Below are 15147 nucleotides of genomic sequence, written 5' to 3' on the forward strand. Positions count from 1 at the left end.
CTCAAGTACAAGCAGCCAGGACAAATACTACAATCATTCCTGTAGTAAACACAAATGCCAGACTCATGGAGACAGATACCCGCGTAGCCCCGGTTAAAAAAAAAAAAAAACCCTCAAAGGAGTCTATAATTCAGACCGAATATCTAGTTGAACTAACATCAAAAGTCTGGAAGATAAAGACAAATAGTAGTTACAGTATATTCAATCCCTCATGTAGTAAACACCAAATCCAGGCTAAAAATGTCTCCTGGAACAAGCGTCAAAAGTCTGGGACCGTACCTTGGTCATCATGGGAGGTTTGAGTCTTCCCTGACGGGCTTTTAACGAGGGGTCCAAGCAGAGGTTTCGGTGTCCAGAGAGTGTCCTGTTTTTGGTGGACTTTGGACACGGAGAGCAGACGCTTGCGTAGGCAGCCCTCGTTCCGGGGTGGCCGGGCGCTGGGGTAGGCCTCGGACTGGAGGCGGTTCCCCATCTTGTCGGTGGGATGGAAGGAGAGCGGCGCTTGCCCCTCGCCGGGGGGGTCCTCATTGCAGGCCCTGTGCCAGCAGCTGACCACCGGCGCCGAAGAGAGGCAGTGCACATATGTGATCATCCCTAACTAAGACCTTAACAGCGAGCAGTCACCACCTCCCTTGGGCTATGCAGACCGCCCCCCCAACTCCTCCCTCTCTATGAAGCCCCTACTTGAGGTGGTGGCTGTGAGCGTGCTGGTTGGTAGTTTTCCTAATGCGCCACAGACCCCAATGCCTCCCAAACTTGGGACTCCTCCTCCTCCGTCTCCTCTCCTACCGTTTTTGTCCTTCCGCTCCCTCTATCAGGATTGATTTGCTTGACAATGGAGGCCTGTGCGCAGGATGAGATTACAAGACTGAACTCCACAACAAACGTTGACCACAACTATTTTAGCAGTAGGCGATCAGAAAATCCTGGCCACTCTTGGCGTCTCAAAATTGACCACAGAAATCCAGATATTGTATAGATCCAAAAATGAGGTTGAGAGCAAAACAAATCATTACCGCCTGTTTTAAACTTTTGACTGACTTGAACACATCTTGTAATGTTCACAACAAGTCTGGAAAGATGTGCATCAAGGTCCAGAACCTTACATCCCCACCTCACCCCACCCGCCTCTGCCTCTCAACACTGCTCATCTAATCTGTAAACCCAGATTATCCAGGCTGGTCTCTCCACAAGAACGCACTCAACACAGATGGACACCATACTGGTGCTAATTAGCTGGTGCCCGAAAACTGGGTTGCCATTTGTTTGTCAGATGGTACACAAATGACACAAACGGGTGTATGGTGGAATATCCAACCCTACACGTGAATCGCTGTCGTTTGCTAAATACATACACCCACCCGGGCGGATGATGTCACATACAAAATAGTGGCTGTTCGTGGACAAAACAAGCTGGTACGGCAAGCGTTAGCACGTGACTGGAGCCATTCGAGTCACAGATGGGCGGCGTGAATTAATACCTGACACCTTAGCGTGGACAGATAGATGTACACACACCGCAGATTAAAGCAGAATAGATCACCATCGGACCCCGACTGCTGGCGATATCTAGCATGACAGGTGAGGATGAGGGCAGCTGGTTCATGGGCTGTAATTCTGGGATCACTAGGCACGAGGCAGTGCTCTTGGGAGTCTAAAAATCTCTCTCCAGTGGTGGAACAAAAACACAAATCAAACAAAGCATCTTCCCCCATTTCCAATACAAGTCAGAAAAGCGATTATCCTTGCCGATCTGCTCGGAAATGGTCTGTAAATGTGAAACCACAATTTAACGTTTAAAATGGCAAATGCTTGCATGTGTTTAGTCAACACCGAATTGGGCCGACCAGCAGATTCTATGATTGTGACGTGAGAGTATTATGAGCCAGTTGTTGGCTGACATAGATAGGGGTGCAACTGGTCACCATCAGTCACCAGAAAGGGACCAGGGGGAGAAAATTGTAATCAACAATATCAGCTAACAGCTTTAGCCTAGCTTTTCCTTGATTTCTTTCTTTTCCCTTCGTTATATATTCCGTCGGTCTAGATGTCCTGTGGCATCACTCAAGTGTGGTTCGCACAGCTCCGTCTTGTTACTACGACAGACAAGTGCAATAGTGCTCATCTCAAGGATTTTACACTTGAAAGGCAATTCAAGGGTATCTGTAGGTACAAGTAAGACCACCAGTTACTTTGAAAATCCTCTCTCATTGGAATGTATGGTTGTGTCCGTGGTCGGGCTGCCATCCAGCCAAAGCCTCAGCAGCAGATAGCCAGCGGCTGAGGGAGCCATTAACGACGCTTATCATTTCCACGGGGGCGGCTCGGCCAATGCACGCAAGCTGATCAGGCAGCCAAAACCGCTGCATGCGCGTACGCGTGCAAAACAGAGTGCAAACCATAATGGGCAAACCGCAGCCTATAAAGGCCTCCACTTGGAAGGTCGTCCGGTGCAACACGATTAGCGAGCGCTGACGCCTGACGGAGAGGTCCAAATGCATTTTGGTGGACGTCCACACGTGTTGAGTGTGGAAGCGTTTGGGGGTTGGGAGGGAGGGAGGACTCAAGCGGAAGGCTTTGGGCAACGAGGGACAATGGTAACCATGGCTGCACATGAATCCCAAAGGAGCACCTGCATGCTGCCTTTTAGTCATCCACAGGGAGAGCACCATTGTTCTGACCAAAACTTTACCCCCCGTTGAAACTTTGGATTCGGTGCAATATTACCTACAGACTGTTTGTTCCAAAATGACAATGGAAACGTCCTGCTTCTTAGAAAAGAAAAGAAGGGAGCATCTTATTGCAAGCAAAGAAGTTGAATTTTCTCTTGGTTAACATTTGAGTGCTCTTTTCAAAGAGAGGGAACAAAGTGAAGATGCTGATTGCTACATTAGCTTCTAGCGCTAGCTAACAACTTAGTTTGAAGGAAAATAATAATAATCATAATAATAATAAAAAAATCGGGATTTGATTGTGTGTGTGGTGATAGTTAAATTGGACCCCTTCCCCATGGAAACAGGTTTAAACAAATCATTTTGCCAGGACCGACCATGTTGTATTCCAAAACGGTCTTTGTGTATTTGCATTTGTTTTGGAGAAATCACTTCAGATGTGGAATTCTGCCTCCATTTGTCAAACTCATGCAACTTCCCCATGCATCTTTTTTCACATTTGGACAAAGTTAGTGCTTAAAAGGTCAGGCAAAGGATTAGTTGGAGCAGTCTTTCAAATCAATTTTAAGTCATGCACCCCCTTCAACATCCTGACAGAGCTGGCACATCCCCTGCCTTAAAAAGGTCCCTCAACCTTTAAAGCCACGCACCCCCTCGACAAGAGTTTCTGCATCGCTTGGCTTAAGAACTTCGGGAAAATTGACCAAACCTTTTGGCCACCCAAACATCCTGGCAGAGTTGGCGCACCCTCTACCTTAATACAATATCTAAAGAAAATCACTCCGCCCACGCACGCCCCCGGCATCGGAAAAAAAAAAAAAAAACCTACATTAATCCAAGTGCAAGAAACATTTGTTCCATCTTACAACTGATTTTTTTTTTTTTTTAACACATCCAAAGATAAGGAAGTGCAATGTTGATTGTCACAGAGTTTCGCTCCAGCCTCGTTGAGAGCCCACATGACCCGACCTTCACAAATCTTCCAACAAGGACAACGATACATCCATCCAACATCTCAAGTGTGATCACCTTCCAATTTGGAACGGCCAAAAAGCCCCATCAAGAAGCTTACCGGTCATCTGAATGCCGAAGAAGACGGACGTGGCGCTGGATTACGGCCTTGTGGAAATCATAACATACGCAAGCAATCCGCATCTCTGGCAAGCACGACGGGGCACGACAGGATCAGGGTCAGCTCCTCTTGGCAGCCAGACACTTGAAAGTGTCACAAGACCGACAGTCAGTTCAACAAAGTTTTTGGGCATTCCTTTTCATTGTGTTGATGTAAGGTTTAAAACAGATCATATCAAAATCCTAACAAGTATGTGCTCTTTATCCTCTGTGAAGACGACTTAACGTGACTGCCGCCCGCAGAGGTGTAATGCGTCTCCATGTAGATCCAACTGTCCGTATTCTTATTTTGTCAACATTCCATTAGGTGGCATGCACATTACTTCTGCAAATAAATTGGAAAATTGCGTCGTCTCCATTGACTGACGTCAAGCCTTCCAATTTCCAAAATCTACACAGTCAGCCTGCCGTATTGCCGTATTACGGCACTCGGTGTGGAAAGTGTCATTTGGGTCTTACGACATACGGCTGAGGGTCTGGGACTTGTTTTTGTTTTTTTTTGTTTTTAAACAAGCCTAACAGTCCAAGTGTTTCATCACTCGTGGACGAGAGAATGACTTCCATAAGGATGACGTCTTTGTTGCACTCACATGACTCTTATTTGGAAGCGTACGTTGTACTCGAGTCATGTGATTGTAAAGTAACAATATTGTGATGAGAGTCCAATTTGTGGCTCGTCTTCGCCACCTGCGGTCATGAAATGATGAGCTGACGATGATGATGATGATTTTCACCATCGCACTGGGGTGAAATGAAATCCCAACTCCAATATGATGAAGATGCGTCTTTGTTGGATTCATGCAAAGTAGGGCAAATCTGAAAAGTGTCTACGCGAGATGATGATGATGATGTCACAGGCATTCTTGGGAGGTGATGAGGAGGTTGTGGAAGCCAACGACGAGTGAGACTGAGAGAAAAGTGAGACACTTTGGCAAGCGGGCGCATGCGGTTGAAAAACGTGCAGCTCACGCCTGCAAGATTATTTCCCACAACAAACGGGAAGTCCGCAAAAAGTGGGAAGGGAGGCGAGGAAAGAGCTCATCGTCTCGGACAGACTTGTCTGTTGGCTTGCAACAAAGGAGCGACCAAGTTCAACTTTTCTTTGTCCTTGTGCCCATCACACGCACACTAATGCGACAAACAAACAAACCAACCAACACGGGCGTCCGTTGCGGACACTTACCCCTCAAGCAGAACATTCCTCCTCACTTAATTCCACGGCAAACAAACTCCTTCCTCCTCCTCACGCCCGCCGCCGAGACACTGACACACTCGCTCGCACGCTCGCCGTCGCCCTCCCACTTCTCCTTCTCCTTCTCCTCCAGTCACACACCAGCGGCAACCCGCCAGCTTCGTCAGCGCAGGAAACTGCTTTGCAAAAAATGCTCAATAATCCCCCTCCCCTCTCGGTCATCTTGAAAGCCTCAGCGCTGCCGTCGCCATTGAACCACATCAGATCTCCTCGATTATTGATTGCATTTCCGCTGACTGCAATGCCAACAGGCTGCTAAAGAGTTGAAAAAGCAAGTTGCTGTTTTTCTCTGCATTAAATGTACAATGGCACGACGACAGCGTTGTGACGCTCGAGTATGTGCTCGTAGAGAAAGTGGGCAGTCGGCGGTTTCCATTCATGTCCTGATCAAATGTAATCCTCTACAATTCAAGCTCGTCTGCTGCCAACGGAACGACGAGCCGCTCGGTCCTCATCTGGCGGCAATCCGCTACGTCTGAAATACTTCACTAGCATTAGCAAAACGAAAAGCTATTGATTTCCAATGCAGGTTCCCTAATGGCCTGTCACACGGACCGATTGCGTTTTTCAGGTCATCCATCAACTTTTGGGATCATTGGCCATGACAACGGACGACAAGGCCAAGCAGCTTCCGTGATACAAAACAAGTCGACGTTTTGCTTCCATGCAGTCCTGACCGCGTTGTCGTGTTTGAGTGGTGAGCTCGCTGAACCCGGCCGGCCTCGTGATTGCTTGCAGGCTGCCACGCGTTCGCCAAGACCGGATGTCGCCGGTTCGCAATACTTGCTTGTAGTCAAACTTGGAGCACTCCTCCAAATGATTATTCTTATCGTTTCCAAGTACAGGACATTCCGAGTGAAAAGATAATTGTCCTCGAACGTCATCTTATCTCACGAGTGTGCCGTGCATCACCACCAAGTGCAGCAAACGTTTTGTTTTGTTACTTGCAAAAGTGATCAAATCGCCAGCGGCCGACGGGGAACGCGTTGGCCCAAAAGCCCATCAAGCAGAAGCTGGCAAATCGAAAACACGTCCACAAATGTAATCCTCTCCCTTTTCATCAAGTCTCGGGCCATTTGGGGAGGGGGGAGGGACTTGCACCCCGTAATGCCCAGCTAATAGGATGCACGCAAGATGTTACAGAATAACACTCACCATACCAGTGAGAGATTTTTGTTTTAATGCGATTTCACTCTCATGCAGGCTTAAAGCTGAAACATGCTTTGGTAGGACTGATCTGGGATCAGCCAAAAGAGGAACAGTCATCGCCACATAGGAGACAAGACAAGACAAGACAAGTGACATTTGTGCGTTATCGAGTATTTGTGTGGACTACCGACATGTTCCCCATCGGTCGTTTTTTGATGAAGCCTTGCTGCTGTTTGCACTCACATCCTCCTCCCCTCCCCTCGGGGAAAATCATCATCTGATCATCAGGACTGACGCGCAGCATTACAGGAAATGCTGCGGCACCTTACGAGTTTTTCAAGTTGCAGGAACTTGCTTGGTTGACTTGTTGAGGTTCAAAAAAAGATTTGGATACGTCACATATACAAGAATAAACACAAGGGAGAAAAGATGACGCAGTTGATGGAGCGAACGGCAAACGCTGTGTAAAAAAAAAAAAAAAAAAGTCAGAGTTGCTCGTTCAAAGTGCGTTTCATAGCTGCACGTCGAAAAATAAAAGATTATTTGGCCTTTTCTTGGCGGGCGGAAAAATTACAGGTCAGCTTCAAATGTTTGTTTTATCTTCTTTGATGTTTTTTTCCCCCCGTCAATAAATGTTCCTCTCCCCGGTCTTCTCCTTTTAAACCCGCAGCGCATGTCATTTTGTTTTGAACGATTCTTGGTCTCTGAGTCGATTCAATGCATGAGAATATGCACGAGAGGGTAACGTGGACCTCGTCGCGTGTCCTGGAATTTTATTCGAGCATTTATGAAATAAATGACGCGGCTGATGACAGCACAGGAGGAATCCCAGTCAGTGTGATGAGTCGACAGTGACAAATTGTTAAGAAATATGTTTGTAGGCAATGATGATGAAAACGTTGACGGCGTTGATGGAATCGATGGCTAATCGTTCCCACCATGTTTTTACAACTGCACTCCAGAGTTGAAGGTAAATATACCCGCAGATGCCACATTTGTTTGTTGATTTAAAAATCAAAATTGAAGGTTTGGAATCATAAAGTTAGGTTTGTGTGAACGCCAAAAGGTGCATCGTTTTGAGAGGCACGTTTTGCCAGAGGCTTTAGGCCGTAATGGGTTAAAAGTAGGGGTGGGCGATATGACGATATTAGATGGTGAAGGGAAACGCGGGGCTCACCATCTGTCATTTCTGTGGAATGGTTTGATTGCAACGCAAAGCATTTCAGCACAAGTTTGACCGTCACGTCAGCTCATTTTTTTTGCCACTGACTGAAGGACAGCGAAGTCACTGCTGCCTCCAGCTGTCTCCGGAGTACGACGACGACCATTCAGTGGTCAACTGTCGCCCACACGCTTTGCCCTTCGCGTCTTCCCACCCTAAAAATATGCGGGCTGGTGCTGGAGTTTGTTGGGAAAAGAAATGAATCATCCGTGTGATGGAAGTGTTTTGGCTTCACGACAGATGATAACGAGCAGGCGTAAATCAGATGCAAAGTGTGCAAGGAGCGCGTGAAGGCAAGTTACAGCGACACTGCCAACGTGTTCAGCCAGCTGAAACACACAATGAGGGCCAAAAACTCCAAAACAGCAGAGCGTCACAGAAGCGTTGACCAAAATCTGGATCCGCATTACGAGCTGCCAAGTCGGAAGTTGTTTTTAGCCCCAACACCGCCATTCCTTGCATGGACGCACATTGCAGAGAAATAGTGGCGCAAAACAAAAGTGCATTTTGTTTTTGGTGCACAGGCGACCAGCGTCCAGCCGTAATAACGCTTGTGAAATGATCAAGCCAACCAAGCAAGAAAGCAACACGCTAACGTTAGCGCACACAAAAACACAATGCTTGCTAAAAAATTGGGATCTTTGCTTATAAAAAGTTGTTTTACTTACCCACTTTACATACGTTTTTTTTTTTTCTCTTTAATCATGACTAGCAGCCAAATTGTGTGCAAGAGATTCACTATTTGATGAAACTACAGTACTTGCAAACAGAAATGCGACTTTTCTTAATGCTTTACTCAGGTGTTTTGCAGCTTTATCATTTATATTTTGCTTTACAAAAGGTGCTTATTACATAATCATTTTCACAAATAACTGCATTTATTCAATATCTCTTGTTTCATGTGTCATTTAATTTGTATTATTAATAAAAGAAAATGGTGATAAATTTGAAATTGTGAATTTATCATGAAAAAATAGTGATATTCTATTTTTGCAAGACCACCCACCCCTCATTAAAAGCATTTGCACGAGGGCCAATTCCGCTTCAGGCTGCTGCCAAGGTAGGGTTAATATTGAGGTCAATATGCTGCCGCCCTAAATACTCCACATAACACCACGCACATCTGTACACGCGTCAAGCAGGAAGCAAATACATGACATGTCGCGAGCCTCTTGACACGACGGACGCGCGGCTGGCCACAAATCCGAATGAGTCCCGCTCCCAAGCTGACCGGCAGCTCACGTCGACAAACCAGACGAAATCCCATCGAGCACAAATGACCAGAATCCACTTTAAAAGCCGTCACGCTTGCAGCGCGTTTGACGGACAAAGTTCTGGTCAAGAGAACTACCAAAGAAATTCGACACAACTTTGACTGTTTTGAGATTTCACGCCGCCAAAGAGTTCAAAGTGCTTGAGAGAAAAGAATGCGGAGGTTGGCGTCAGCGCTAATGATATCAGGATCACGTCTCCCAGTAAAGGTTTCTTAGCCCACCAACGTGTGAAGAATGATGCGGCCCAAAGTCAAATGAAATCCAGACCAAGGTTGAGAAAAACAAAGTATCTCTTTGGGCTTTCTTGCAGCTGAGCCAATTGACAGGAAAAAAAAAAAACTGAACTTCAGAACTGTGAGGCAAATGTGCTAACCACTAGGTCACTGTGCTCCTGGCTGAAAAACTTTTGTTTTGTTTTTTTTTTGCTCCATCCAGTTGGCTCTCCCCACACCCCCTCCCCGCTAAGCGGCTCAAAACCTCTGGAGCCAGCAAGCAAAAGGCTTCCTCGCATGGGCAACATTGCCGTGGAGACGGATCCAAACGGCCAAGTCTGGAGCCGTGGTGTGAAAATTGCTGGTTTGGGCGCCACAGGCGCTCATTTTGGGGCTAAATTTACACACAGCGCCGCCCTCAACGCCTCGTCATGAGTCCTGGCGTGCCGTCTGGATCTTAAAAATAGCTTCAGCATCGTGATGAGACAAGTTTCCTCCGTGTGGTCTTCACTACACTGTATGTGTGTAATATGTGTTGTATGGCTAAAAGGGTTTTGCACTAACTGTCTGGCCAGGGAACAAAAATGTAAAAAGTTGATCGCAAATCCACAATTGTAAATGAAGTAATGGCATCCAGTCAATGAACACCCGATTACGGCAAGCTAGCTTGCGGGACCAATATGGAGACCCCGAAAATCCAACTGTCGCACGATTCGATTGGAATTTCTTTTGACTTTTGAGGAAAAATGCCAGCACCTCAAAGCATGTGTGGCCCTGAGCTGTTTTGGTCAAAGGGGGGAGTGGTCTCCCCAGTGGAAAATGACGTTATGTGAAGACCACAGACTTGGTGACTTGTTGCAACGGTGTCAGGTCTTCTAAATGCCAACGCAAGCGGCGCGACTCCGATCATTGCTCACCGAGTTTTTGACACGGGGTCTCTTTCACTCATTCACATCAAGACACACCGATGAGTCAGCAATTTTTGCTCACACATGAAGACTTTGAAGTGCCCACTCCGACGCCTCAAAAAAGAAGTCATACCATGGCCACCGGCAGCCTTGGTCTCAGTTCGGTTAACTTCTTGGCAATATTGCGATGAGGACGAACACGACCGGCTTTAGCAAAGGACGATGAGATCATGCCCAAAACTTGCAAAGAAGAGCAACAACTATCGATGGCCATAATGGCTTCAGTCCAATTATTAAAAGAGATTGCTGCAGACGTTTCATTTGTTATCGACACCATCTTGAACACACTTGGCCGAGATCTGCTGACAAACTTCAAGTGGAGAAAACGGAATGAGACTCGACTCCGTAAATGCTTTTTTTAAACGAGTGCGGCGACACGCAACTCTGGCAGACTCGCGCAAGGCCGTAGAACGTGTCGGAATCCTCGCAAGCAGGCGCCACACCGCCTCGCTGGTGTCAGAGAATTTGAATTGATTTCAATATGGACGACTATTTGTGCCAGCCCATTTGCGTGTCAAATCGCTCGAGGCTGATCTGAGCAAACGAGAGCACTGCCAAAGACAACAAAACGAGGTCAAAGTTAATGAGGTTTTGGTGTCACAAGACACCTCGTGGAAAGGGATCAATAATTGAGCAGCTTAATCAGAAGACCGTGTGCTATGACTCATATTTGAACATCTGGAAAGAACTAAACACCCACAGAGTCTGTAAGGCTATCACACGATGACATCATCTACAGTGCTTCCACCAGTACAAAGCACCATTGTTTACCTGTCACCTTTGACCCCTTAAACCGTCCTCGGTAAAATCCCCTGCAACAGCTCCCACATACTTTCTATAGAAACAAGGAAGTGGAGAACAAGAGGCCATAAAAAGACGGTGGGGCCCACTTCACCGTCTTCCTGTTAAAGCGCAAGAACAAAGCGCACTTGTGTCACGCTTTCGCAAATCTTCTGAGCGACGAACATACCCAAACAACAACAACAACAACAACAACAACCTGTTTTGTGTTGAGGCTGGTACACCCAGTCGCCGTCGTCGTCGTCCGCCGCCGCGGCGTGACAATCGCGGTGCGAAAGACGCTCCTGGGACGGGCGTCGGTTGAGGACCCGGTGCAGCTCGTTCTGGCTGTGGAAGAGGTGTCGGCTCTGGCGCGAGAGCGCGGACACGCTGAGCCAGCTGAGCGCGCGCGACAGCCCGGCTGCTTTCTCCGATGCTCGCTGATCGCCTCTCATCGTCGCAAGGTCATGACGGATCCAGAGACTTGAGGTCGTAAGAGGAAGTAACAATCCTCTAACGTAAGGTTATCAGGGTGGAGAGACAACGAGAGATTCCAAACATTTCTGGGAACGCCATCCGGATCTGAACACGGACTTCACAAGCTGAGTGTTTGGATCCCATGTTGAGGATAAAAATAGTTCCAAGCCACGGCCAGATCAACAGTCATCCGGACTTCCACATCTCAACTGACTCAACTGACCCTCCTGCTGTTTTTCTTCCTTTGCGTTTCAAGAGTTTGGACGGGACTGACAAATCCAGCGGGTCGATTTTCAGGGATAGCTGCACATTGGCATGTGCACAAGGACGGAAATGTTCGTGGAGAAGAAAATTTCCCTTTCCTGCCGATTACAATCCAAACAAGTCGGCCGTTGTTCTTCGGCACCATGTGTGCCCTCAAGTGTGATGACTTTGGACTAGTGAGCGCGCACCAGCTGACACGTTACAGTCTCACTACCGAGAGGCCAAGAAGTTGCGGCACCCACTGTCCGTTGCCAGCCTGAAGGTCTGCAGAGGTACGCGTGAGAAAACTTCCCAAGTAAGATCAACTGTCAGTGGTGGACAAAGAGGAGGCAGTTGAGCTGATGGTGAATAATCCACGTGACTACACAGGGCAGGAAGGATCCCCCGAACTGTACACTCGCTTGAGTATCTTGAGTGTTGTGAGGATTCCGCCCAAGCCTGCTTGCAACGGTGCTGAAACTTGAGTCGTTCCGCCCCCCTCCTTGTCCACTCCCTCAGGGTTAGGTTGCTCTTTTCTACGGTCCTCATACCGGCCCCTCCATCCATGTGCCGACACGGCAAGCAGTCCCCTCTTGACTTTTTCAAACGTCCTTTGCACCTTACTCCTTTTGCTGCCCCTCCTGAGACATCCTCCCTCGGGGTCTGACTTGATCATCAGGTTGATCATTTGAGAGCATATTGTTGCTCTGCAAAGTCAACAGATGCATGTGGAGAATTTTCTAAGCGACTGTTTCAAGTCGTCTGGATTTCAGGACACGTTCATGAAGGCATGTAAGCTGCTGACATTCTGCCTGAGGTGACGGAAAACCGTCGTCATAAGAACTTTTTGTGTCATTCGTGGGGTCTCTTCTGTGCACAATTGGAGAAAAGCGAGTGTGAGAACAGGCGCCGTCTGGGACCACAACAACGTTTTTAGATATCTGGCTTCCCGCCCAAGACTAACTGTGGTTACACTTGGGCGGTGTGTAACAATGTGTGTTTGTGTTTATGTCAAGATGAAGAAATACACACACACACGTGACAGCCACAACAACATGCCGGCTTTGTTACAGTCCTGAAATTCCATCTGGGTCTTGTGTGGAGGTTTTAATGTCAAGGGAGACTTAACCCGCTTCAACCCTGACCTTCATTTCGGCCCCCCCGTTTGTCTCTTTCCAGAGGAAATGGTCCTGTTAAAACAGAGAGGATTGAATATCCAACTTTATCACGGGCGAGTAGAACAACACACGACAGGATGGGAAAAATACAAAATAATCTCTCTTTCCTGTGCTGGGGTCCATTCAAGTGAAAAACTATCAAATAAAATAAAAATCCGGCAGCATGTTACATCAGAATTGTCAAATTGTTGAGGAACCAGTTTGAGGACAATGACGAGCTTCATGTCACGTCTCCAACAAGGACAGAAACCGAAACCTGCTTTTGTCCATTGATTTCTCCATTTTGAGTAAGAGAAGCGATTTAACCCCAAGGGGCATTAAGAGTGTCAAAGGTCAGCACGCCGGCTTTCGAGCACTTTGCTTTCATTTCCTGCATCGATAAATGGCAATCTGTTACTCGCTGACGGCTAACGGCCTCGTTTTACTGAGCTTCTGCTTCATTTGGGTTGGTCCCAAAAGAGGCACCAAAGTCAGTTTGCGACAAACTCGTCAAAATCCGATGAGATGCGGCCAGAAACAAAACACGTTTGGGTGTTTACGGCCAGTGAAACAATGTCTCGCCGATGCACAAAAGACACGCTTGGCTTCCCGCCACAAGAAACTCGATCGCTGACACCGATAGCCTGCGAGCGGGGGAGACGCACGCAACGTGACCGGAAAGCACAAAAGCACAAAAGTTGCTCGCTCACTTTTTGTTGGTTTCAGACGCAGTCAAGGAAACAAAAGGGAGCTCCGTTTCCACACTGCAACATTTGGAATCAAGAATTTACACAAGCGATCAAAACAAACGCTCCAAGATTGTTCTTTTCTCAGCCAGGGTCAAATGGCTTTTCTCTTTGTTTCTCCTTGCATCCGAAAAGGCTGCTCCATCTGCGTCGAGGCTTCCCTTCAGCTTCTGTGAGGAGCTCCAGCCAGACCGGGGTCACTAAAGGTCACTAAATGTGCACGTTTACACATTTTGGACCAAAGCCGGTGAGATCAAATCGCACCTGCGTTTTGAAAATGGTTATGCAAACGCATTCTCATTTTCGGCTCTTTTTTTTCCATCCTCCACCTTTGACAAATAAATAACACGTCAAAGCAAATGCTAAGTAGATTTGGTGGCACTTAAACGGTGCAGGGTTCAGCACAGGTGAGCTGATCAATAAGTTGAAGGACTACAAACAAAAATACAACACAAGCGCCCGCTTGGACTTCTTACTCACAGCTGAGCTGTTTTGGTTTTTTTCCAATCTATCATTGTGCAATGTACAGGTGGGCACAAAATGAGTAGATTGATTTGAGGGAGATGAAGCCACAGCAATTTCTTTGCACATTCAGCAGAATCAATGTGCACCTTTTATTTGCATTCTTTGATGGCAGTCAATCTGCACTTGCCCAGTGACAGGAAAGCAAAGGACAAAAACAGTTGTTGATTTTGTCAATCGAAAATATGCACACGTGCAACTGATCAGCAGTGCCATCAATCACAATTTCCCAGAAATCAGCCTTGTAACTACTAACCCACTCCACAGGGAGGCGCCATTTCACTACATTGAACAAAAAAAAAAAAAAAAAAAAAATTGTGCAGAAGCTAATGGGGCAGAAAATGTTCTGATTGGCCACTTTTGACTGTGAGCTCAGGAGATTATTACCATGACGATTGTGTTGATGCGTGGGAAGATACGGCTACTGGCCCTAAACGACACACACACACACACACACACAAGGAGTCAAGCTATAAGTGGAGAAGAAAAAAAAAAAAAAAAAAAAAGTGTGTGCGTGCGCGCACATGTAGCAGGCATTGTCCTCTTCCCCTGTTGACCCCAAGCGAGTTGAGGTCAGGATGTTTTTTTTTTTTTTTGTTTTTTTTGTTTCCGGACAAAAGGGTGTCGAGTGTCATTCCGGACACTTCCCAAACGCATCACAGGACGTGTGCGCTCGTTTCCGCCGCCTGCTCGGCGTGGACGGCAATGAAGCAAAACGGCAACTCCAGACAACAACAAGTGTGCGAGAAAGGAGCGTGCGCGATAGCTTTCGAGACAAACGAGGCGGTAACGTGAGCAGGGATTCGGCATGCACGCACCTCCCGTCCAGCGGTTGAAAGGGAGAAGGGGTGCGGTCGTGTGCACATTCCTGACGGCTCTTGCCTGAGCAAAGGCGCCGGTCCAGCAGACCTGAGGCCAGATGTGTTTTTGCACGCGTTGGTTTTTGCAAACGTGCAAATGGAATGAAATGAGTGGGAAAGCCATCGAAACGTCGCCGGCCGCCTCACAAAAATCAACAAGCAAAAAAAGAAAAAGGATACACAAGATGTTGGGCCCGAAGCTTAACTGGAAGCTTGTGATTGTAACGTGTCGCCAGCGCTTCACTAGCACCCTCTGTTGGTGGAACCTTGATACTGCTATCAAGCGTTTAAAGAGGTCAGTGGAAACGGAGCTTAAATCGGGTCCGGTACTGCAGCGGGAATCGATTCTACTCATAATTGGATCAGGATAAAGCCGCAATATGAAGAGGAATATTTTGCTCTTCCGTTCTAATTTGACACTACAACATGACAAGTTTCAAGGTGCAATTTGAGGGGAATCTTCTTTTTTCCTGGCGTCAGCA

General features: G+C 47.2%; 1 protein-coding gene across 4 annotated transcripts in view; it reads right to left on the reverse strand.

Moving 5' to 3' along the window:
• Positions 1 to 15147, reverse strand: part of nhsl1b (NHS-like 1b) — a 46975-nt gene that overhangs the window by 19007 nt on the left and 12821 nt on the right. Inside the window, exon 1 of one of the 4 annotated variants that reach the window (XM_077510012.1) lies at positions 10881 to 11743. The exons of 1 other annotated variant lie outside the window; for it this stretch is intronic. In XM_077510012.1, the coding sequence (XP_077366138.1) occupies positions 10881 to 11115 (235 nt within the window). In that variant the 5' untranslated portion in view covers positions 11116 to 11743. Of the gene's footprint in view, positions 1 to 279; positions 1123 to 4986; positions 5785 to 10880; positions 11744 to 15147 lie in introns of those variants that run through there. 2 more of the 4 variants (XM_077510014.1, XM_077510011.1) reach the window with 2 other exon arrangements.

The sequence above is a fragment of the Festucalex cinctus genome, chromosome 21 (assembly GCF_051991245.1).
Source record: "Festucalex cinctus isolate MCC-2025b chromosome 21, RoL_Fcin_1.0, whole genome shotgun sequence".
NCBI classification, from domain to species: domain Eukaryota; kingdom Metazoa; phylum Chordata; class Actinopteri; order Syngnathiformes; family Syngnathidae; genus Festucalex; species Festucalex cinctus.